The sequence below is a fragment of the Neodiprion virginianus genome, chromosome 6, assembly GCF_021901495.1.
Source record: "Neodiprion virginianus isolate iyNeoVirg1 chromosome 6, iyNeoVirg1.1, whole genome shotgun sequence".
In the NCBI taxonomy this organism is placed as follows: domain Eukaryota; kingdom Metazoa; phylum Arthropoda; class Insecta; order Hymenoptera; family Diprionidae; genus Neodiprion; species Neodiprion virginianus.
In genome coordinates this window covers 24,889,785-24,914,567 of record NC_060882.1, presented here as the reverse complement: position 1 = coordinate 24,914,567, position 24,783 = coordinate 24,889,785, and the positions used below count along the sequence as shown (strand labels likewise).

Sequence of the window (24,783 nt, the reverse complement as noted above, 5' to 3'; positions counted from 1 at the left end):
GAAAAATGGCTATGATTATTACTACTGTACGTATTTTAACAAAAATTCGTTGGACCCTTTTCAGGCATCTGTTGATACGCGTCTGAACGCCGCAGATAATCTCACTGCCAGTGCAATTTTCTCCCCCCTTGGCACTGGGAAATCCATTATACCACACGATTGCTCATGGGTAAGGATCGCCTACCGCGAAAATGAGATGAGAAAAGGTAACCCGTTGATTTTTCCCACCGAACCGTATTCGTGAACATCGTACATAAGGACACAAACGATCCTTGTGGTAATATACGGAGTCAGGGTCTGAAAGCTTTTCTCGAAGATTATCTGAATTTTATATGTATATTATTGACAAAAACAATATAATATGTTTATGACAGTATTATAACGACTGATATTACATATACGTACATACAATAACATAATTACATATTTTACACGTGTCTCGAGGGGGGATGCGCACCGCAAAAGAGATTTTATAGAGTCGATTCAGAGCCGTTGTTGTTACCCCTCTTGGGGCATAATGATACCAAAACAAGGCTCTGTCTGATTGTGAACGCCAGCCTTCGAAATGTCAATGTTATGTACCGTGAGCCGTGTTTCTCTTAATTCACAAATATGAGACCAATTTATACTTATTGTGTTTACAATATTTGTGAGAATTTTCCTCAAGCATATTTTAAAACACTTTTAAGCTGAAAATTACAAAAATCTTCAGTTATATGCGGATCCGAATCCTGTATTTTTGCGCACTTCGAAACTTAGCAATGTACTAAATAACCGTAAGTCCGATTATATACTCTGTTTAATTCTGTTCTTAATGTCCTTTTGAAGGTTTGAATACACCCCCTCGATAAACCTGGGGTTACAGTAGCGTTACTATTAATTATGGCCATATCATTAGTAACCGCGAACTGGCGCGTTGTCGATCGAAATTCGAAAATTCGAAGGTGGTTAGTAAAAAAGAAATTGGAATTCATTCGGTTCCAAACAGACATAAGCTACGTGGTTTCGAAGCCATGTTGTAAGATGGAAGTGGACAAGGGGAGCCCAACGCTGGCGTCAACGAGTGCCGGATTGCTTTCGTTGGCAGGGGCGCGGTCCACGTACCTTCCGCGCCCTTAACTCCAGATTCCACGTCGATTCTGAAAGATTGAAAATATGTATAGAAGACAGTTAAAAATACGACATTATGCGCCGTGCAGACGCCGCGTTAAAGTTCGATACGAATAAAATTCGCCGTCCGTTATGCTGCAGTTCGTTTATCAAGTACTTGGAGCACACCCACACACGCGATTTGAGCGATTCAATCTACCTTTTGAGGATCGGTGGTCCGTAGAGAACGAGAGGGTTGATTGGGGGCGGCTTCAAGAGGACAACCGATATTCCGGACGTCAGGAGTTCCGCCCTTAGCGCCTCGGCTGCACCCTCGACGCCACGCCGGGACGCGCTGTAGGCGACCAACCCAGGCACCCTCGAAAATGTGGCCTCGGAGTCACCGAGCAGAACGATGCGACCTTTAATTAACGAAAAAACGAATTACTCGCACTGTGTCGAGCATCCGGTTACCAAGCTGTGCGTTATATTTTATCACGTATAGGGAGTATCGCCAATGCTCGTGCGACTTCCGGCGCTCAAGGTTTTCATTATTCGTCAAAGTTTCAAGGACACATCCGAGAGGTCTCTATTTTGCCTCGTACGAAAAATTGATCCACAAATCGTAAGCGGGTACGCACTTGCATGCGATTATTGTACGAACAGGAAAAACTAGTCCCGATTTCATCGCTGAATTTGAAATAGTCGTTACGTACGACAAGTGGATGATAATTATTCTGCGGTTCAGCTGTGAATATATGATAGAATGTCGCTTAAAAAATGAACAGAAAGTGTTAATAAACGAAAGTGCAATACTCGATTATACATGTTAAACGAGACATCGGCGAAGAAGGTTGATCGCAAGAAACTTGGATGTAGAAATAAGTCTGTTCCTCATGTATATTTATCACTGAGATCTAATCATCGTAATGTTAATTCTGAAAATAGTTATTCACGTTAGTGAAACAGCACGAGCAGTAGTGTTATAATAATATCGTAGGTATGTTTTATCGGCATGTAAGATCTGACGGCACGAAGAGAGTTGCTCGGTGTGCGCTCATAGTTATTCCGCGCAATTACGAAGACAAAAAGAGACAGAAAAAATAGTAATAACGATAATCTTATCTACTTTCAGCCACGACATGAAAGAACGCCGCGAATCTTTCTCTACGTCGACATTCTCGTCCGTGCAGCTGCGTTTGAAATGACTTTTTTCAGGTTTACCCCACCTCTTTTAGCACGCAGCAACGGAATAAAGGCTCTGGCTGTCCTCAACGGGGCCACCAGATTGTGTCGAAGCATGCATTCCCAGGCAGAGCTCTCCTGCCGCTCTATCACACCCGCTAAAGCGAGTCCGCCTGTATGCACAACCGCCCACAGTCCTGAAAAACGTTTATTCTTTACTGTTTCAGTGACATTAATATTACTCCAAGATTAGACAATTAGAGTCGAAACTTATTGCCACTACTATTTCTTTGTCCGTTCATACTGTAGAAATTTGATGAGTCTGGTCCATGATATACCTAAACTCATGAACATAATTTATACCTCGCAACTATCAACTGATAGACATGTGTTTGAAACTGTAGTGTTTTTAGTAAACTTGATGCCATGGATAACTCTGTACCTATTAGGGTAAGATGCGAAGCGCCGTGAGAAAAAAGTTATGGTGGTATCATACAATAAAAGTGAAGTAGCGATCAGCGACCAAAAAGTTAGCGAAGCGGCAATTCGGCACGGAAGTTTCTTCGGCCGAATTTCATCCGAACTTGCAGGAGAATTGGCTACACGTAGTATAGCTTGCCGTTAACAAGACTGCTGCACGAAAAATGTCCTGAAACTGATTTTCTACAGCAAACTTGTCCATGCAGACAGAGCGGAGAAAGTTCGCCGAACAAACAACATGAAGAGAGAATTGAAGAAGAAAAAAAAGAAAAGTTACATACCTTCGCGTTGGCTCAAGAGACAAACTTGTGTCAAAGTAACAAATCTCGTTATACGGACGTTTTGGAAAGATATACATGATCGTTGAAACGATTGAAAAGAGCGACGGAGTGCTCGAGAGATAAAGAGAGAGTGAGAGAGAAAGGCGGAGAAAGGTGAAAAGAAAAATGGATTAAACACAAAGTTTGCGCAACTCATGATGCATCAAGGATGAAAGTTATGCACGTATGCGTGTAACGTATGAATGAGAGTAAAAGAGAAAATTGCGTGCGCTGCGCAGAAATGAAAAGGACAAGTGAAGGCAAGGAAATTCCCGAACGAAATCAAGTCCCTACCGTCTTCTCCGGCCGGAAGTCTGGCTCTCACCGCGTCCAGACAGGCGTGGAGGCTGTCTTCCCTGGTCGGGTCAAGCTCCAAGGGGACGATCTGTCCCTGGGCAAGGGCCGTCGCACCGTCCTCGGCTATTTCCGTCAAGGCGGGTTCCTTTTTCCGCTGATCGTCGAGCGCCCGGATGATCTTGGCCGACGGGGACGTCCCCTCGGGCTCCAGCAGCCCGGCGAACACCTGCGGGACGGGCGGTTACTCAACCATCGTTACGTAATCCATTACCATAATCGAATGACATATTGACCCGATATTCCTACCTTGTATCCCGCCTCGGCCAGGGCGATGGCAATCTGGAGTCCAACGCTGTTATCGCAGCTCGTCACCAGAACGTACCTCTTGCTCCTGACGTCGAACTCATTCGACGCGTTCCGCGACTGCCTAACCAGGTAGGCGAGAAGGGCCGCGACTATGGAGCACAAGGCGAGGATCTGTAGGGCCAGCATGGCCCCGGTTGCTGGGTCCATCGGCGTTCGCTATCTCTGAAGACTAGCAGCTGGAGGAGTACATCTGTTCAACGAGACAGAAAAGAAAGGGAAACAATCAGCCATGGTCAGAAAAAACAGTAATTACAATCTAATATCCAAGACAATTTTTTACAGGGCGGAGAGGATCGGAGTCGTTTGGAATCGGGACAGCCTGCGGCAGCTGACATCTGTCGATGAAAGTGTTTACAGACGATCTGCACGCTGCACGCGATCTACTTTCAACTTTTCCTCGAACTGTTAGAAATTATCTCTGCGATTTATCCAGGATGGTAACACCGATTTGAGCATCCCCAAGTGGCCGAAGACGGATGATTATTTACTAAACTCTACGAAGCTGCGGGTGAAGTTCTCTGATGTGAGACACGAGGTTGGTGGGCAAGTCTCTGTGGCGACTGCGACGCGGTAAGTACCTTCTGATTGACATCCCAACACACAACTACGTTACTCACAAACTGTACCAAACGAATGTTGGAATCGATAATTTGCTAAGTTTTGAGGAGTGTCGAATGAAGATGCGGCCCTGATGCAGTAAGAAAAATCAATTCACCGTAAATTGACTGCTCATGCTATGAAAGAAATTCTCCAATCATTGTGAACTTCGGAGAGAAAGCAGATCTCTATCCATTGACACCGATCACGTAATTGCATTTTTGTCCGAACAGCTGACCGCTCGTCAATAGAAGGATAAACAATATACACTATGGATACCTCTTCGTTTTCACATTGAAAGCGAACTGTTAGCGGTTCGACGACGCTTGTCCGCTCGCCTTTCTAAATATCTAAAATTTGAAATCTAGAGATTAGAAGAGCGATGCAGGCGGCAAATCATATGTTGGGTATACCTTTACGCCCCATAGCCGTATAATGCAGGTGGCCGTAATGCAGTTGGCGCATCGGTCACGCTACCGAGCAAATGCTTCGTGCTGCAATCTTAATTGAACGAGAAATGTATTTCACGGTACGATGACCCCGTGATTTTCGCCCGTAGCTGCACAGTTTCGAACAACGCTACGCTCCCTCGCCGCATCAGCATTCAGGCTGCAGTCGCGAAACCGTGATCTAGATACCCGAACCTCTTAAGGAATTACGCGATGATCTCGATATCGCAAATCGATTCCATTTCGCAAGCGAAGCATACACATCGGGACATTGATAAATGAACGACTCGAGATTTGCGAACGCACCTTTCAAAAATTATGTCTTGGGCTGGAATGTTTTATGTGACATAATGAAAGTGGGAATAACGGTGAAAAAATGATTGTTATGTTATTTGAATTTGAGAGATGAACTCTTCGAAAGCTTGAGAAATTACAGACTACGAAATGAGGGAGTAGTGGTTCTCGCGATTATGAAAAATTACTGCAACATTAACGTAATATACAATTATGACTACGATTATGGTCTTCAAACACGACGTCACAATAAATTGGTCAACATTATTAATGAGTGTGCTTATTTATTCATTTATTTAGCCCAACAGTCGAACCTAACTCAAGGCATACTGCAATCCACCAAAACAACGTGAGAGCACACACATACTGCGAAAAAAATTAGTAGGTATTAACCGAATGCCCAATATTGTACCACAATTGATCGTTACAACAATTTCAAATGTTGTATAGAAGAATAATAGATTTGTCTTTTATATTCTTCTTCATTCTCTGTATTTCTATAATTTCATTTTACTTCCATACATTATTTATTTTTGAGACATTTATAGTCCGATTTGATATATTTCTCAAATCAATGGGACTTTATTACGCGGCAAACTCTCCAAAAAGTGGTTGACACAGAGCTGTTCGGACAGTTTGGAATAAATTAGGTTTAATGAATTCTTACACTTGAAAGATTAGATATTAACAAATATAATTGTCATGGAAGTATCAGCATTGCCAGAGGTGAAGAGACATTTGAAAACGCTACAAATATTTAGAGCAACATTTTTTAATCGCACTACTTTTGATAAAGAAATTATTTCACAAAACCCATTCAGTACCGTTAAAACCACGTAAAAAAGATGAAGACATATTAAACATGGAAAAATGCACGACTAAGGTGTGAAGATAAATTTTTCTGCTCTTTCGAATGTAACTCTGTAGCTTTCATCGTAGGACCAACAGCTGAGAAAATGATAGTAAAATACGGAAAAATTTCATGTTTCAGACCTTGACGCCTGGATCGCGATTCGCAGCGAATCTAGACTGTGCGCAATGAATTCCTCGCGTAAAATCAGGTGAATCAGATGTACGAATAAACGGATTTCAGTATACTTCACTATTCGCCAAAAATGGATCGCAAGAGTACGAAGGAATTTTTTTTCGTCCCTATTTTCCAGCAGAAAACTTTTCTTCGCAGAATCGATTTGAACAATCCTTTCTGGACTAATTAGGCCGCAAGGATTGCAAAACAAGTATTGAGCGGGTGGTAAGACTAACAGCTGAATAGATAGAGAAGTAATATGGAAAAAGTCATTTACATATTTATTTCATTCCAGGTTACATGGAATTGTGACGACACGATCGAATATCATACATATCGTCACCTGCGGAGCAACATAGCACTGCCACATGTAACATTTTTGTTAGTTTACTCAGGCTGATGTACATTTCACTTCTTTTTCCTCACAAAATAGTCTGATTTCTAGTAATGATTAATCATTATTTTGAATTTCTGTGCATCTTTCACCGCAATGCCATTTTGTGACATACTGAAGTGAAATACAATGACTCTATAAAAATTGTAATAGAATTAGGGGATATTGAATCAATAAAAGTGGGCTAAATCAGATCGTTTGTGGGCGTGTGTTTGTTATTTTTCTTCCCCACCTCTGTTGAAAAGTAGAGCTTACTGGCGTTTTTCGGTCGTAACGATCAATCCAATGTTCGCAGGTAGAAAAGCCTGTGTGCAACAGATTCCGCTGGCGCACTACCTTATATATAGAGTATGACTGATCGGATATAGCACTTTAACACCTCGTCGATATTTTCACCGAGAATACTGAGAAGTTAGTTAGCTTCACTTTAGTTTGGGCAAAGAACTTTCTGTCTCGAGATCGATTTGTTACACCATTTCTAGACTAAGTAAACCCCGAGAAACTCCGAAACCGCAGCGAGAAGAGCGTGGGATCAACAGGAAAGGATTTACGTAGGGAATTTTTAGTTTTTCGGCTATAACTTTTGATGCTTTGATCGCAGCGTACTGGACCTGCGCCCAATCGATTTCTCTCGCAAAATTACGTCAGAATAGTGCCACAATTAATTTATTCCAGCACTTTTGAAAATCGCGAAAATTTTCGCCAAAAATACAAAGGGGTTAAACCTTCCTTTTTTTTTGACCAAAAAATTTTTCGTCTCACAATTGATTCGTATGACTCTTTCCCGACCAATTGGACCCCAAGGAACTCAGAAAACGCAGCGGAAGGAGCGTGGGATCAACGGGAGAGAAGATGCGAGGAAAAAAGCACCTGCTGAAAAATGTCGAAAATTCAGGTTTTCGTTTTTTGGCTGTAACTTTCGATGCGTTGATCGCAGCGTATTGGAACTGCGCCCAATCGATTTCTCTCGCAAAATTACGTCGGATTAGTGCCACAATTAATTTATTCCAGCACTTTTGAAAATCGCGAAAATTTTCGCCAAAAATACAAAGGGGTTAACCTTCCTTTTTTTTTGACCAAAAAATTTTTCGTCTCAGAATTGATTCGTATGACTCTTTCCCGACCAATTGGACCCCAAGGAACTCAGAAAACGCAGCGAAAGGAGCGTGGGATCAACGGGAGAGAAGATGCGAGGAAAAAAGCACCTGCTGAAAAATGTCGAAAATTCAGGTTTTCGTTTTTTGGCTGTAACTTTCGATGCGTTGATCGCAGCGTATTGGAACTTCGCCCAATCGATTTCTCTCGCAAAATTACGTCGGATTAGTGCCACAATTAATTTATTCCAGCACTTTTGAAAATCGCGAAAATTTTCGCCAAAAATACAAAGGGGTTAACCTTCCTTTTTTTTTGACCAAAAAATTTTTCGTCTCAGAATTGATTCGTATGACTCTTTCCCGACCAATTGGACCCCAAGGAACTCAGAAAACGCAGCGAAAGGAGCGTGGGATCAACGGGAGAGAAGATGCGAGGAAAAAAGCACCTGCTGAAAAATGTCGAAAATTCAGGTTTTCGTTTTTTGGCTGTAACTTTCGATGCGTTGATCGCAGCGTATTGGAACTGCGCCCAATCGATTTCTCTCGCAAAATTACGTCGGATTAGTGCCACAATTAATTTATTCCAGCACTTTTGAAAATCGCGAAAATTTTCGCCAAAAATACAAAGGGGTTAACCTTCCTTTTTTTTTGACCAAAAAATTTTTCGTCTCAGAATTGATTCGTATGACTCTTTCCCGACCAATTGGACCCCAAGGAACTCAGAAAACGCAGCGAAAGGAGCGTGGGATCAACGGAAGAGAAGATGCGAGGAAAAAAGCACCTGCTGAAAAATGTCGAAAATTCAGGTTTTCGTTTTTTGGCTGTAACTTTCGATGCGTTGATCGCAGCGTATTGGAACTGCGCCCAATCGATTTCTCTCGCAAAATTACGTCGGATTAGTGCCACAATTAATTTATTCCAGCACTTTTGAAAATCGCGAAAATTTTCGCCAAAAATACAAAGGGGTTAACCTTCCTTTTTTTTTGACCAAAAAATTTTTCGTCTCAGAATTGATTCGTATGACTCTTTCCCGACCAATTGGACCCCAAGGAACTCAGAAAACGCAGCGAAAGGAGCGTGGGATCAACGGGAGAGAAGATGCGAGGAAAAAAGCACCTGCTGAAAAATGTCGAAAATTCAGGTTTTCGTTTTTTGGCTGTAACTTTCGATGCGTTGATCGCAGCGTATTGGAACTGCGCCCAATCGATTTCTCTCGCAAAATTACGTCGGATTAGTGCCACAATTAATTTATTCCAGCACTTTTGAAAATCGCGAAAATTTTCGCCAAAAATACAAAGGGGTTAACCTTCCTTTTTTTTTGACCAAAAAATTTTTCGTCTCAGAATTGATTCGTATGACTCTTTCCCGACCAATTGGACCCCAAGGAACTCAGAAAACGCAGCGAAAGGAGCGTGGGATCAACGGAAGAGAAGATGCGAGGAAAAAAGCACCTGCTGAAAAATGTCGAAAATTCAGGTTTTCGTTTTTTGGCTGTAACTTTCGATGCGTTGATCGCAGCGTATTGGAACTGCGCCCAATCGATTTCTCTCGCAAAATTACGTCGGATTAGTGCCACAATTAATTTATTCCAGCACTTTTGAAAATCGCGAAAATTTTCGCCAAAAATACAAAGGGGTTAACCTTTCTTTTTTTTTGACCAAAAAATTTTTCGTCTCAGAATTGATTCGTATGACTCTTTCCCGACCAATTGGACCCCAAGGAACTCAGAAAACGCAGCGAAAGGAGCGTGGGATCAACGGGAGAGAAGATGCGAGGAAAAAAGCACCTGCTGAAAAATGTCGAAAATTCAGGTTTTTGTTTTTTGGCTGTAACTTTCGATGCGTTGATCGCAGCGTATTGGAACTGCGCCCAATCGATTTCTCTCGCAAAATTACGTCGGATTAGTGCCACAATTAATTTATTCCAGCACTTTTGAAAATCGCGAAAATTTTCGCCAAAAATACAAAGGGGTTAACCTTCCTTTTTTTTTGACCAAAAAATTTTTCGTCTCAGAATTGATTCGTATGACTCTTTCCCGACCAATTGGACCCCAAGGAACTCAGAAAACGCAGCGAAAGGAGCGTGGGATCAACGGGAGAGAAGATGCGAGGAAAAAAGCACCTGCTGAAAAATGTCGAAAATTCAGGTTTTCGTTTTTTGGCTGTAACTTTCGATGCGTTGATCGCAGCGTATTGGAACTGCGCCCAATCGATTTCTCTCGCAAAATTACGTCGGATTAGTGCCACAATTAATTTATTCCAGCACTTTTGAAAATCGCGAAAATTTTCGCCAAAAATACAAAGGGGTTAACCTTCCTTTTTTTTTGACCAAAAAATTTTTCGTCTCAGAATTGATTCGTATGACTCTTTCCCGACCAATTGGACCCCAAGGAACTCAGAAAACGCAGCGAAAGGAGCGTGGGATCAACGGGAGAGAAGATGCGAGGAAAAAAGCACCTGCTGAAAAATGTCGAAAATTCAGGTTTTCGTTTTTTGGCTGTAACTTTCGATGCGTTGATCGCAGCGTATTGGAACTGCGCCCAATCGATTTCTCTCGCAAAATTACGTCGGATTAGTGCCACAATTAATTTATTCCAGCACTTTTGAAAATCGCGAAAATTTTCGCCAAAAATACAAAGGGGTTAACCTTCCTTTTTTTTTGACCAAAAAATTTTTCGTCTCAGAATTGATTCGTATGACTCTTTCCCGACCAATTGGACCCCAAGGAACTCAGAAAACGCAGCGAAAGGAGCGTGGGATCAACGGGAGAGAAGATGCGAGGAAAAAAGCACCTGCTGAAAAATGTCGAAAATTCAGGTTTTCGTTTTTTGGCTGTAACTTTCGATGCGTTGATCGCAGCGTATTGGAACTGCGCCCGATCGATTTCTCTCGCAAAATTACGTCGGATTAGTGCCACAATTAATTTATTCCAGCACTTTTGAAAATCGCAAAAATTTTCGCCAAAAATACAAAGGGGTTAACCTTCCTTTTTTGTTGACCAAAAAATTTTTCGTCTCAGAATTGATTCGTATGACTCTTTCCCGACCAATTGGACCCCAAGGAACTCAGAAAACGCAGCGAAAGGAGCGTGGGATCAACGGGAGAGAAGATGCGAGGAAAAAAGCACCTGCTGAAAAATGTCGAAAATTCAGGTTTTCGTTTTTTGGCTGTAACTTTCGATGCGTTGATCGCAGCGTATTGGAACTTCGCCCAATCGATTTCTCTCGCAAAATTACGTCGGATTAGTGCCACAATTAATTTATTCCAGCACTTTTGAAAATCGCGAAAATTTTCGCCAAAAATACAAAGGGGTTGACCTTCCTTTTTTTTTGACCAAAAAATTTTTCGTCCCAGAATTGATTCGTATGACTCTTTCCCGACCAATTGGACCCCAAGGAACTCAGAAAACGCAGCGAAAGGAGCGTGGGATCAACGGGAGAGAAGATGCGAGGAAAAAAGCACCTGCTGAAAAATGTCGAAAATTCAGGTTTTCGTTTTTTGGCTGTAACTTTCGATGCGTTGATCGCAGCGTATTGGAACTGCGCCCAATCGATTTCTCTCGCAAAATTACGTCGGATTAGTGCCACAATTAATTTATTCCAGCACTTTTGAAAATCGCGAAAATTTTCGCCAAAAATACAAAGGGGTTAACCTTCCTTTTTTTTTGACCAAAAAATTTTTCGTCTCAGAATTGATTCGTATGACTCTTTCCCGACCAATTGGACCCCAAGGAACTCAGAAAACGCAGCGAAAGGAGCGTGGGATCAACGGGAGAGAAGATGCGAGGAAAAAAGCACCTGCTGAAAAATGTCGAAAATTCAGGTTTTCGTTTTTTGGCTGTAACTTTCGATGCGTTGATCGCAGCGTATTGGAACTGCGCCCAATCGATTTCTCTCGCAAAATTACGTCGGATTAGTGCCACAATTAATTTATTCCAGCACTTTTGAAAATCGCGAAAATTTTCGCCAAAAATACAAAGGGGTTAACCTTCCTTTTTTTTTGACCAAAAAATTTTTCGTCTCAGAATTGATTCGTATCCCAATAAACATTGCTGGTAAATAAATCGTAAGAAATTCGTCGAAAAATAACGTTGTATATAGTTGAATAATCGTTCAGCACATACGTTTTTTCTCGTGAAAAATGTCCGCCCTGATATAGGTTTTTTCTACTGCGCTCATCAACGTTTTCTGTTAGTGATTATGATCCGGATATTCCACGGTTGAAGTAAACGTCGAAATTACGGTTTTCAGAAACGTAATGAAACAAGTATGAAAGAACGCAATTTAAATGTTAACGTAGACGTTTAATATATACCTGTTATAGCCACCATTTTTCGTGGTTCAAACACGTTTAATAAGCGTGTTCATTGGAAAATTTTTTTTATAATAATACACGTACTTAATGTGTGTTGATTTAACGTAAAAACGATATCCGTAAACAATTATTATACGTTTAATTGAATACACTTAATCGAATATCACGCGGTTCCGATAAACGTGTAACAACCAACTTGAGAATATGTTTTCGGTATAATTTTTCATGTACTATATTAATACACAAGCTGTTAAAAGCTTCTTGTATGGTCAATATGGACTTATCTCAGGGGTTAGATGATACAGCAACGCTCACATTCTTAGCTATTTCAGTAATGGTAACTTGCACCAATTAAATGATATTAATTATTTTACATCCACACCTATGTATTCTTATGAGAAATACAGGACAACTAAATGAGATAAAGCACACACCTTTGCGAAACATGATATATATTTATTATAAGGTACTTTCATCCAAGGCAACAATGACAATAGTTACATTGCACACGTATCGAAATATCCGCTTTAACAATGTATCAGAAACATAATAGTAGTTTTTTATATACCAGTTTGTCTGTATCGTTGATGCGGACATTTTATTATGCCAACGATGTAACTGTGTGAATGTTGACTGGGATGTATAAATAAACATAGTCTTTTACATATACGCATACCTCAATTGTACAGATGTACTCACAAGAGTATAGAAGTATAGCAAATAGTAAAATTAAGTAAACATGAACAAACAAAAACTTATATCCGATACAAGAGGTTTGATAACAAATAAAACATGAAACAAAATAATCATACAATGATTATACCCTAACGAGGAAAATTGTTAACTTTCATCTCGGGACTAGGTAAAAAATCACAATCCTGACAAAGTAAAATAATAAAAAGTATTGGCACATTATTTCAAAAAAGAACACAGACGCTATAGAAAGCGTTGTCTAGGTACGCAGTACGCATAAGTTTTAATTATTATTCGACCGCAGCTGGAGCATTCACTTCCTCGATATCACTGCTAATCCGTCAAATACCTGAAAATACATAGTATTTAACACCTGTATTCTAGGTAGAATAATCTTTATGTGCCATTTCAACGTTCTCTCAACGTGTCTTGACAGGTCTATTATATATCATTTCAACCACTGTGTGTTTATTGGGAAAAGATGCAGCCACTAAATGATCGTTCATTCGTACATGATACGTATGTGTTAGCGATCTATTTCACTGGATAACCTTATAAAAGAAAAACGATGCCTGCACAAGTAAGAATGAAGCTAACAATAAATATCTGCGGCTTCTATTTGCAATCAGTATATATTCCATACCATAGACATGCTTCTTATAGCATTATCTACAAGCAATTCTATTGTGCCTACATCCTTTCGGCGACGTTCAAAAGCAAGTACGACGCAATCACAAAGTATTTGTTTCTTCTTTTTATTGTCAGGTTATTTACGCCTGTATTGTCATTTTCGTCTGTATTGAATCATCGTGATAAATTTTTCCAAATAGAAAATACATTTGTACTTACCAGCTTATGAAGGCTCACATAAACACGGACGTGCACTGACCTCGGAAGTTGGTCAAATTAGACTGATTCACTGATCGCGTGAGCTGAGAGCCTTCGCGAACGGTGGTGGGGGGGGGGGGGGCATTCTGGCGCGTCGTCCTCGGCTCTCAGCGTGCAGGAACCGTACGAGTTACAACACGCTGACCTAGCGAGCCAATCAGAGGCAGAAGAAGAGGCGCGAGTATTTCACGCTAGGACATTCTCGATTCTTCGCGACCGCTTGTCGTTTGATACATGCGCTCATTATACGTATATGTAACATCCATGGTACACGAGCTTCATTTACGGCCACTCGCTTTCCTAGCATGGGTTATTCCAATATATACATTATGGTATAGGAAAACGTATGTTTTACAATTAATAAAGACGCCGCGAAGGGATGCACTTATATGCTCAACTAGGTAATTTCTTGGTGACCTTTGTAAAAAAATCTGTTCATCGATTTTTCAACTTTTTTTCCTATGTTGGGGAATTAACAATAACACAAGGAAAAGAATTTGAAAAAATGGAGGTAACATATAGTTCTACTTTACAATATTACGTAGAATAAAATTATCACTTCTAGTGTTATGTCACCTGAATTTTTTCATATTTTTGATGATACTTACTAGTTTATCGAATGAAAAAAAAGATTGGAAATCGAATGACCAGTTGTTTACAAAATTTAAGGTAATCAGAAAAACGTGCTGAGGAGGATAACAAAACGTTGAATTTTAGTCACTGCTAACATGAGAAAAACTTGAATATAATGATTATAGTTCCAAATTCAAACATCGCAATATGTAAGTAAATGATGTAAAAGTTGATTCCTGCCCTCACTATGTTGAAAAGGGTAGTATTCTTGGATATGAAGGTCAGAAAGGTACGAAACAAATCTTGTTTACGTTTCGGCCCGAGTAGGTATATAATTCTGTGTATCGATATGACAAGTCTATGTACGACGTAATTTTCACGTATTACATGTGATCAGTAGATCAAAAGTGTATTGACTTAATTATTAAACAATTAATGAGAACATATTGGCAAGGTATGGTAACTATACGAAACGTTAAACTTGTGTTACTGGTGAAGGAATAAAATATGTATATTAGCTGTTCATGAGACTAGAAATATAATGGATTTTACCACACGTTTATACTACGGATCTCGCTTACCACAATAAAACGTTGATGATGGAACGCAGAAATTTTCTATTTTAATACCTACAAATATACCGATTTTTAACGAATTTAAATTGACAATTGAGCTAGTAAACAAAACGTTGATTATTAGTCTAGAAACCGTTGTTTAAATGTTGTAGAAAAGCAGTGAATGAAACGTTAAACTTGTGTTGCCGGTGAAGGAATAAAACATGTATATTAACTGTTCATAGGACTAGAAATATAAACGGTTTTACCACACGTTTATACTACGAATCTCGCTTACCACAACAAAACGTTGACGATGAAACGTAGAAAATTTGTATTTTAATATCTATAAATATACCGGTTTTTAACGAATTTAAATTAGCAATTGAACTAGTAAACAAAACGTTGATTATTAGTCTAGAAACCGTTGTTCAAATGTACGTGTAATGAAAATCGTATAATATTTGTGGAGAGACAACGATTAATATTTTACTGAAAAATTACCGTATATCGAACACGGTAATATTTTCTACCTATACCATAATTATACGACCTTAACGTTTCTTCAACCACATTTTAACCGGCTCATGTTTACTGGGATGACTCTTTCCCGACCAATTGGACCCCAAGGAACTCAGAAAACGCAGCGAAAGGAGCGTGGGATCAACGGAAGAGAAGATGCGAGGAAAAAAGCACCTGCTGAAAAATGTCGAAAATTCAGGTTTTCGTTTTTTGGCTGTAACTTTCGATGCGTTGATCGCAGCGTATTGGAACTGCGCCCAATCGATTTCTCTCGCAAAATTACGTCGGATTAGTGCCACAATTAATTTATTCCAGCACTTTTGAAAATCGCGAAAATTTTCGCCAAAAATACAAAGGGGTTGACCTTCCTTTTTTTTTGACCAAAAAATTTTTCGTCTCACAGTTGATTCGTATGACTCTTTCCCGACCAATCGGACCCCAAGGAACTCAGAAAACGCAGCGAAAGGAGCGTGGAATCAACGGAAGAGAAGATGCGAGGAAAAAAGCACCTGCTGAAAAATGTCGAAAATTCAGGTTTTCGTTTTTTGGCTGTAACTTTCGATGCGTTGATCGCAGCGTATTGGAACTGCGCCCAATCGATTTCTCTCGCAAAATTACGTCGGATTAGTGCCACAATTAATTTATTCCAGCACTTTTGAAAATCGCGAAAATTTTCGCCAAAAATACAAAGGGGTTAACCTTCCTTTTTTTTTGACCAAAAAATTTTTCGTCTCAGAATTGATTCGTATGACTCTTTCCCGACCAATTGGACCCCAAGGAACTCAGAAAACGCAGCGAAAGGAGCGTGGGATCAACGGGAGAGAAGATGCGAGGAAAAAAGCACCTGCTGAAAAATGTCGAAAATTCAGGTTTTCGTTTTTTGGCTGTAACTTTCGATGCGTTGATCGCAGCGTATTGGAACTGCGCCCAATCGATTTCTCTCGCAAAATTACGTCGGATTAGTGCCACAATTAATTTATTCCAGCACTTTTGAAAATCGCGAAAATTTTCGCCAAAAATACAAAGGGGTTAACCTTCCTTTTTTTTTGACCAAAAAATTTTTCGTCTCAGAATTGATTCGTATGACTCTTTCCCGACCAATTGGACCCCAAGGAACTCAGAAAACGCAGCGAAAGGAGCGTGGGATCAACGGGAGAGAAGATGCGAGGAAAAAAGCACCTGCTGAAAAATGTCGAAAATTCAGGTTTTCGTTTTTTGGCTGTAACTTTCAATGCGTTGATCGCAGCGTATTGGAACTGCGCCCAATCGATTTCTCTCGCAAAATTACGTCGGATTAGTGCCACAATTGATTTATTCCAGCACTTTTGAAAATCGCGAAAATTTTCGCCAAAAATACAAAGGGGTTAACCTTCCTTTTTTTTTGACCAAAAAATTTTTCGTCTCAGAATTGATTCGTATGACTCTTTCCCGACCAATTGGACCCCAAGGAACTCAGAAAACGCAGCGAAAGGAGCGTGGGATCAACGGGAGAGAAGATGCGAGGAAAAAAGCACCTGCTGAAAAATGTCGAAAATTCAGGTTTTCGTTTTTTGGCTGTAACTTTCGATGCGTTGATCGCAGCGTATTGGAACTGCGCCCAATCGATTTCTCTCGCAAAATTACGTCGGATTAGTGCCACAATTGATTTATTCCAGCACTTTTGAAAATCGCGAAAATTTTCGCCAAAAATACAAAGGGGTTAACCTTCCTTTTTTTTTGACCAAAAAATTTTTCGTCTCAGAATTGATTCGTATGACTCTTTCCCGACCAATTGGACCCCAAGGAACTCAGAAAACGCAGCGAAAGGAGCGTGGGATCAACGGGAGAGAAGATGCGAGGAAAAAAGCACCTGCTGAAAAATGTCGAAAATTCAGGTTTTCGTTTTTTGGCTGTAACTTTCGATGCGTTGATCGCAGCGTATTGGAACTGCGCCCAATCGATTTCTCTCGCAAAATTACGTCGGATCAGTGCCACAATTAATTTATTCCAGCACTTTTGAAAATCGCGAAAATTTTCGCCAAAAATACAAAGGGGTTAACCTTCCTTTTTTTTTGACCAAAAAATTTTTCGTCTCAGAATTGATTCGTATGACTCTTTCCCGACCAATTGGACCCCAAGGAACTCAGAAAACGCAGCGAAAGGAGCGTGGGATCAACGGGAGAGAAGATGCGAGGAAAAAAGCACCTGCTGAAAAATGTCGAAAATTCAGGTTTTCGTTTTTTGGCTGTAACTTTCGATGCGTTGATCGCAGCGTATTGGAACTTCGCCCAATCGATTTCTCTCGCAAAATTACGTCGGATTAGTGCCACAAATAATTTATTCCAGCACTTTTGAAAATCGCGAAAATTCTCGCCAAAAATACAAAGGGGTTAACCTTCCTTTTTTTTTGACCAAAAAATTTTTCGTCTCACAATTGATTCGTATGACTCTTTCCCGACCAATTGGACCCCAAGGAACTCAGAAAACGCAGCGAAAGGAGCGTGGGATCAACGGGAGAGAAGATGCGAGGAAAAAAGCACCTGCTGAAAAATGTCGAAAATTCAGGTTTTCGTTTTTTGGCTGTAACTTTCGATGCGTTGATCGCGGCGTATTGGAACTGCGCCCAATCGATTTCTCTCGCAAAATTACGTCGGATTAGTGCCACAATTAATTTATTCCAGCACTTTTGAAAATCGCGAAAATTTTCGCCAAAAATACAAAGGGGTTAACCTTCCTTTTTTTTTGACCAAAAAATTTTTCGTCTCAGAATTGATTCGTATGACTCTTTCCCGACCAATTGGACCCCAAGGAACTCAGAAAACGCAGCGAAAGGAGCGTGGGATCAACGGGAGAGAAGATGCGAGGAAAAAAGCACCTGCTGAAAAATGTCGAAAATTCAGGTTTTCGTTTTTTGGCTGTAACTTTCGATGCGTTGATCGCAGCGTATTGGAACTGCGCCCAATCGATTTCTCTCGCAAAATTACGTCGGATCAGTGCCACAATTAATTTTTTCCAGCACTTTTGAAAATCGCGAAAATTTTCGCCAAAAATACAAAGGGGTTAACCTTCCTTTTTTTTTGACCAAAAAATTTTTTGTCTCAGAATTGATTCGTATGACTCTTTCCCGACCAATTGGACCCCAAGGAACTCAGAAAACGCAGCGAAAGGAGCGTGGGATCAACGGGAGAGAAGATGCGAGGAAAAAAGCACCTGCTGAAAAATGTCGAAAATTCAGGTTTTCGTTTTTTGGCTGTAACTTTCGATGCGTTGATCGCAGCGTATTGGAACTGCGCCCAATCGATTTCTCTCGCAAAATTACGTCGGATTAGTGCCACAATTAATTTATTCCAGCACTTTTGAAAATCGCGAAAATTTTCGCCAAAAATACAAAGGGGTTAACCTTCCTTTTTTTTTGACCAAAAAATTTTTCGTCTCAGAATTGATTCGTATGACTCTTTCCCGACCAATTGGACCCCAAGGAACTCAGAAAACGCAGCGAAAGGAGCGTGGGATCAACGGGAGAGAAGATGCGAGGAAAAAAGCACCTGCTGAAAAATGTCGAAAATTCAGGTTTTCGTTTTTTGGCTGTAACTTTCGATGCGTTGATCGCGGCGTATTGGAACTGCGCCCAATCGATTTCTCTCGCAAAATTACGTCGGATTAGTGCCACAATTAATTTATTCCAGCACTTTTGAAAATCGCGAAAATTTTCGCCAAAAATACAAAGGGGTTAACCTTCCTTTTTTTTTGACCAAAAAATTTTTCGTCTCAGAATTGATTCGTATGACTCTTTCCCGACCAATTGGACCCCAAGGAACTCAGAAAACGCAGCGAAAGGAGCGTGGGATCAACGGGAGAGAAGATGCGAGGAAAAAAGCACCTGCTGAAAAATGTCGAAAATTCAGGTTTTCGTTTTTTGGCTGTAACTTTCGATGCGTTGATCGCAGCGTATTGGAACTGCGCCCAATCGATTTCTCTCGCAAAATTACGTCGGATTAGTGCCACAATTAATTTATTCCAGCACTTTTGAAAATCGCGAAAATTTTCGCCAAAAATACAAAGGGGTTAACCTTCCTTTTTTTTTGACCAAAAAATTTTTCGTCTCAGAATTGATTCGTATGACTCTTTCCCGACCAATTGGACCCCAAGGAACTCAGAAAACGCAGCGAAAGGAGCGTGGGATCAACGGGAGAGAAGATGCGAGGAAAAAAGCACCTGCTGAAAAATGTCGAAAATTCAGGTTTTCGTTTTTTGGCTGTAACTTTTGATGCGTTGATCGCAGCGTATCGGAACTTCGCCCAATCGATTTCTCTCGCAAAATTACGTCGGATTAGTGCCACAATTAATTTATTCCAGCACTTTTGAAAATCGCGAAAATTTTCGCCAAAAATACAAAGGGGTTAACCTTCCTTTTTTTTTGACCAAAAAATTTTTCGTTTCAGAATTGATTCGTATGACTCTATCCCGACCAATTGGACACCAAGGAACTCAGAAAACGTAGCGAATAGAGCTCGGGATCAACGGGAGAGAAGTCACGTAGGAAAAAGCACCTGCTGAAAAATGTCGAAAATTCAGGTTCTCGTTTTCTGGCCGTAACTTCTGATGCTTCGATCGCAGCGTATTCCTATTGTGCGAAATCAGTCACTTCCGCAAAATGACGTCTATACAGCGTCGTAGTATATCAATTCCACAAATTTTCAAAATTTCTTAGAAATCGCCTGAAAAATCTAAAGGCGTCAACTTTACTGTTTCCGCGTCTGAAGAACTTCTCCTTACACAACGTGTAGAACTTTTTTCAACTGATTTGAACGGACGGATTGGATGTATGGCATTGTTGTAGTAGGGGCAGCTTATAAAAAATAAGATCATTCAGAGATACAGATATTCAATCATTTATTTGAGTAAGGTTACACAAAATATTAACAATGCAATAATATACAAAAATATGTCCTGCATGGACGCATTGCTTTTGTTCGCAGGCTGGAACTCAAGCTTCGTATACAAAACACAATTGTAACTATCTTATGTACAATATTACATAAAACGTTTATATTTAGCCCTAGATATCACACATCGATCTTGTTTCTTAGATAATAGTTAGTTTCTTTATTATCAGTAGGATCATTCATTCTCATCCGTTTCTGTTTTCTAGTTCCATACTATATTGCAAGTATTTAAAGTATTTTACACTGACACCTGAAAACTTGTACTATAATTAAGGTATATTGAATAAACTGCAACTCAAACTTTGCAACTATGAATTTTTTTTTTCATCTACCCACATTTTCGAAAACCATCTATAAGTTTGATATCTACATTTCTTCAACTTTTGATTCGCTGCTCGCAGCGTATTTGGACAAAGCGCGATCGCTTCCTCTTGCAAAATCACGTCGTCGTAGTGTATCAAATAATTAATAGTAGCATTATCTAAAATTCGCGAAAATATATTCGGAAAATCTAAAGGGGTCATTTTTCCGTTTGCCACGTAATGTTTGAAACCAAAAATTCTCCCTCTGAAAATCGATCACAAATTTCTCTCCCACACCAACTGTTCACTTAGAAAGTTTTTTTTTCGGCTGCAACGTTAGCGTTTTTGTTTTATTCCTACTTGTGAGGTGGGCAAGAATTCGATATGTTTCCATTGATCTGATAAGTTGACCGCGTGCTCGCGGCAGTATGACGAGATTATCATCACATGGTGTTTTCAGCAAGTTCATAAAAAACGATTGAATCGTCTTTGCTGCGAACTAGGGAGCTCTGAATATCACGCGCGTAACCGCTCATAGCACCGTATTCGGTCAAACCATATCTATGTTCACGTACGTCTGGGCAAGCACATTGTCCAAGTGTACCAAGGACTGCCCGTCTCAGTCCGTTATTAGGGCTGTCGCTCCAAGGGGTCGCAACATCCCGATACACAAATCATACGACAATAGGGAGCAGCCAGCACCCTTGTCACAGCCATTCCCTCGCCCCGGTCTCGGCCTCATTGCCCTCCTAGACTCCCTTTGACTGGCGAGATAACCTCTCTCGGGTATTAATGCGTTTGTACAGCTCGAGGAGTTGCGTACCTGCTCCAGACGCTACTAGAGGATTCTGTAGTAGCCAAACCCTCAGGTCACAGAGGTAGCCTTACGCCCCCAATGGCAGACCTTCATTACTTTTCCAACGAAACGATCGTAACCCCAAGTTTGAGGGGCAATCCCCAACAGACTTAGATATCGATGCGCCTTCTACCCGATTCTATTTTTGGAACCGCAGGGCCGAGAATTTCCGAATATCTGTCTTTTCCTTACGCAGTTTTACACTCATATTTGTGTCGTTATAGCCGGGTTCGAGGTGAGCCTGACAATCGGAAAATGAACGCAGTACGCGCAATATCTATGCTATTTCGGCGACTATCCACGTGTCATCAACCACGTTTAATTCAACGACATGTTCTGTCGAAAACTGATGTCAAAGGTCAGAAAACGGTGCAGCAAAATGCTCAAGGGTGAAATCCCTGAACTTGTTTAGCTCATCCCGATGAGTCACTGATCGAGTCCGACGGTTTTAGGGAATGTTTTGATACTACCTAGATATAAAAACCGGTTAAACTACGAAAGGCCAAAAAGATTGGAGTCGTCAAGGGTACCGTGTGAATGTTAACATTTAATTCCTTTCACATTATTTGGATAAAAACAAAACAGATGCCAAGCCTGGCTGACTACGCTGGGTATGATATAAATTCCAAGCATCGTGAAAGTTGAGTAATTCAACGCCGATAACTGCTGGTCTATGCAAATTGCAATCCGGATTCCGATACTTGAAGTTCGCATGTAACACTCGACTGCAGGCCTTTATTTTTAGCCTCACATACGTACAGGATTATCTCCACACACCGTATAACCCAGAGTTCAAGTGCATTCAAGTGGGTAGGTACACACTTCACCCCGTACTTCATAGGCTTAAAAATCGGTATGCGGAGGTATAATAGTACTCCTCGCAGCGTGTAAGTCTCCCTGAGAAAAGGAGGGGAAGCCATGAGCCTGAGGCAACTTTCTCTGGAATGCAGTCACTCTGCAGCGGTTGCTGACCACCAACAGGTGGAGAAACAGTAAAGGCTTTCTTCCGTGATTCTGCACCGCGTCGGAGGCGAGGACGAACGATGAACACTTTGCAGAGAGCGTTTCCTTTTTTTGCACTCGGCATAAAGACCGTTACTTTTTTCTGCACGCGACGTATACTAACAAAAAACGAAATAAATAAAAAATTATAATAATGACAATAATAATAAAGAGACAGTGCAGAAGAATATCCCCCGTGTACGGCACCGTTAGATCAGTTGAAACACAGATTTTACTACTCAATGCTAATGACTCGATGTCATCTTTATTTATTCTCAAGCCAAGCCTTCGAAACTCGTCTCGCGATTAAGCCTCATTCACACATGTTGGGATTCGACGCTTCCGCTGTGCAACCGATGAAGCCGAACGCGTTCGCAATCTGCATAGCTATGTCTACACGCTATCTAATCTCGAACAGAGTCAAATGATACGTTTCAGTGGCCACGCGCATGCCGATATCCAATGTCTGCCATTGTCTTGACGCGCCATAACACACGAACTTCCGGTGTGGCAAACTGTCTTCGCAAATCACTCGCGTTCCACGGCATTTGAATTGTGGATAGTTGAATTTTCACTCACGCGGGTGTTTATCGATCAAGCCAGCGGGGTATCTTATTGCCAAATAATTTATAATAAGAGAAAGAATATTTCGTCGTGACCCAGTTTCCAACCTCGAGTTTAAAACTCGACGCCTTTTTATTATTACTTATATTAATTACCGCCCTAGGCGTATGTGCCAGCCGTTACGTAATGCCCGATTGTGCTGATATGTGTGTTTATGTACACGTATGTACGTAACCGTGGTACATAATTACTATACAAGACGTCGGTATGATGCAGCCACACAAGAATTACGTGCGTGAATCTCGTTCTGCGTTCACGATGAATGGTGTCTCATGGAATCCTTGAAAAGTCGCGGTTGTAGTTTTCTTTTATATACAATATACATTAACGCACACTAAAACACCTCGCATATGCATAAGTATACACACCGTTGGCTCAACGCGTGCATTCCTGCAAGCAGTATTTTTTACTCCTTCGTTTGTGTAACCGCGTTTTTTGCCACCGCGGATTATATACGCGTTTTATTACGATCGATCAATCTCTTTTACGCTGTGATCCAACATTTGGGTGCGGTGAACAACGTGATGGCAAAATTAAGAGAGTCCGATCAATCGGTCATTTTCTTCACAAGCTTAACTTTCTCCATGTATCGGATTTCACTGAAAAATTCATGCAAGTCATCAGACTATTGTTTCCCGCGTTGAAGCTATGACAAGTGCGAAGCACGACGAAAACCGAATTTCAAAATTGAATACGGCTCTCTTCGAGTGGCGTATTCTCCGCCAACAGCTTGCGGCTTCCGATAGATCGAATGTTCTTCGACGGAAGGTATAGATAACGGCGCGCGAAAGCAACGCCATGGGCGCTGGCTTGCCTGGCCCCATAAGCCAGGCCCCGTTCACCTAGGCCAGCGCTATGGTCATTTACGATCCCAGGTATGTCCCAGGAACGGAGCAACGGGCAACGGTACACCTACTTTGAAGTGACCGCGAGTGACCGACGACGACGACGGCGACGACGACGACCACGCAGCAAGACCGGTGTAACAATAACATCAAACCCGTTACACCTGGAGTAATAACACCTACGAAATAACCTAGATCGCAGGAGAGTGTGCGGTACATTCGAAAAAGGAATAATAACGATAGCAGAATTTGGCCGTGGAAAAAAAAACAGAGAGACAAATTTGTAACGCTTAACGGTTATTCCAACTATTTTCAGTTTTATTTTAGTTGTAATTTTACAGGTTCACACAGATTGTATGAGATTCGTAGATTATAACACTCAAATTTAATGAAATACGTTGCTGTGCAGGTAATTTATGATTCAGGTATATCAACTTCCTTCTGCAGGACATCAGCGCGTGCTTTGGAATAAAAATAAGCTCGGCATGTTGTCACGCAAATGTTTTAAGAATTTAGTTCAGCTCGTTTAATTAAGGACCGTGCTTGTGTATGACTGCATGAAAATTAAGCGCATTCTTTCGTGCACAGGTATTTTTATACTAGGACATTTATAAGTTCGGCTACGTAAGTCGTTATGGCTCCGCATGTAAGATTTAACGAACATATATCTTGCACGGCGATTGGCTGAATCGGAATGTTGGATATTTTCAAAAACGGTCGTAAAAAATGTCATGACACGAAAGAAATGTTAGCAGGTAACATAAGTGATACTCACATAAAATAAAAATTCCTTGTAAAGATCACGGTTTGTACCACAGTGTCACAGCATCGTTAGACGGATCGAGGTAAAACGATCGTCCTTCAATTAAACTGGTCTCGTGTATCGTTTAGTTGTATATATTTATATACCTTGGAGTTTTTAAATTACGCGAAATGCTAATTAACTCGTCGGAGATGTATCGATGACTTAGTTTTATTTTTCCAAACTCGGATTCGTCCCGCACGATGTTTAATCGACGCGAGGCGGTACGATGAGAAAAAATCGAGCGGACTGAGAGAACTCGAAAGTGCGCGCATCGGTTCGCGGCTTACAA

The 24,783-nt window shown here is 40.8% G+C and overlaps 1 protein-coding gene and 1 long non-coding RNA gene across 2 annotated transcripts; one reads left to right on the top strand and one right to left on the bottom strand.

The window, feature by feature from the left end:
• Nucleotides 1–317: 317 nt before the first annotated feature.
• LOC124306867 (D-beta-hydroxybutyrate dehydrogenase, mitochondrial) lies at nt 318–24,783 on the bottom strand. The gene is made up of 6 exons (XM_046767970.1): nt 24,465–24,783; nt 3,678–3,927; nt 3,369–3,597; nt 2,319–2,471; nt 1,310–1,511; nt 318–1,139 (listed from the first exon to the last, which is right to left on the bottom strand). The coding sequence occupies exons 2-6, from the start codon at nt 3,882–3,884 to the stop codon at nt 971–973; spliced, it is 960 nt and encodes a 319-aa protein (XP_046623926.1). The 5' UTR covers nt 3,885–3,927; nt 24,465–24,783; the 3' UTR covers nt 318–970.
• On the top strand, nt 4,016–6,367 carry LOC124306869 (uncharacterized). Its single transcript, XR_006908701.1, has 3 exons — nt 4,016–4,307; nt 5,378–5,458; nt 6,069–6,367. It is a non-coding gene; the product is annotated as an uncharacterized LOC124306869 (long non-coding RNA).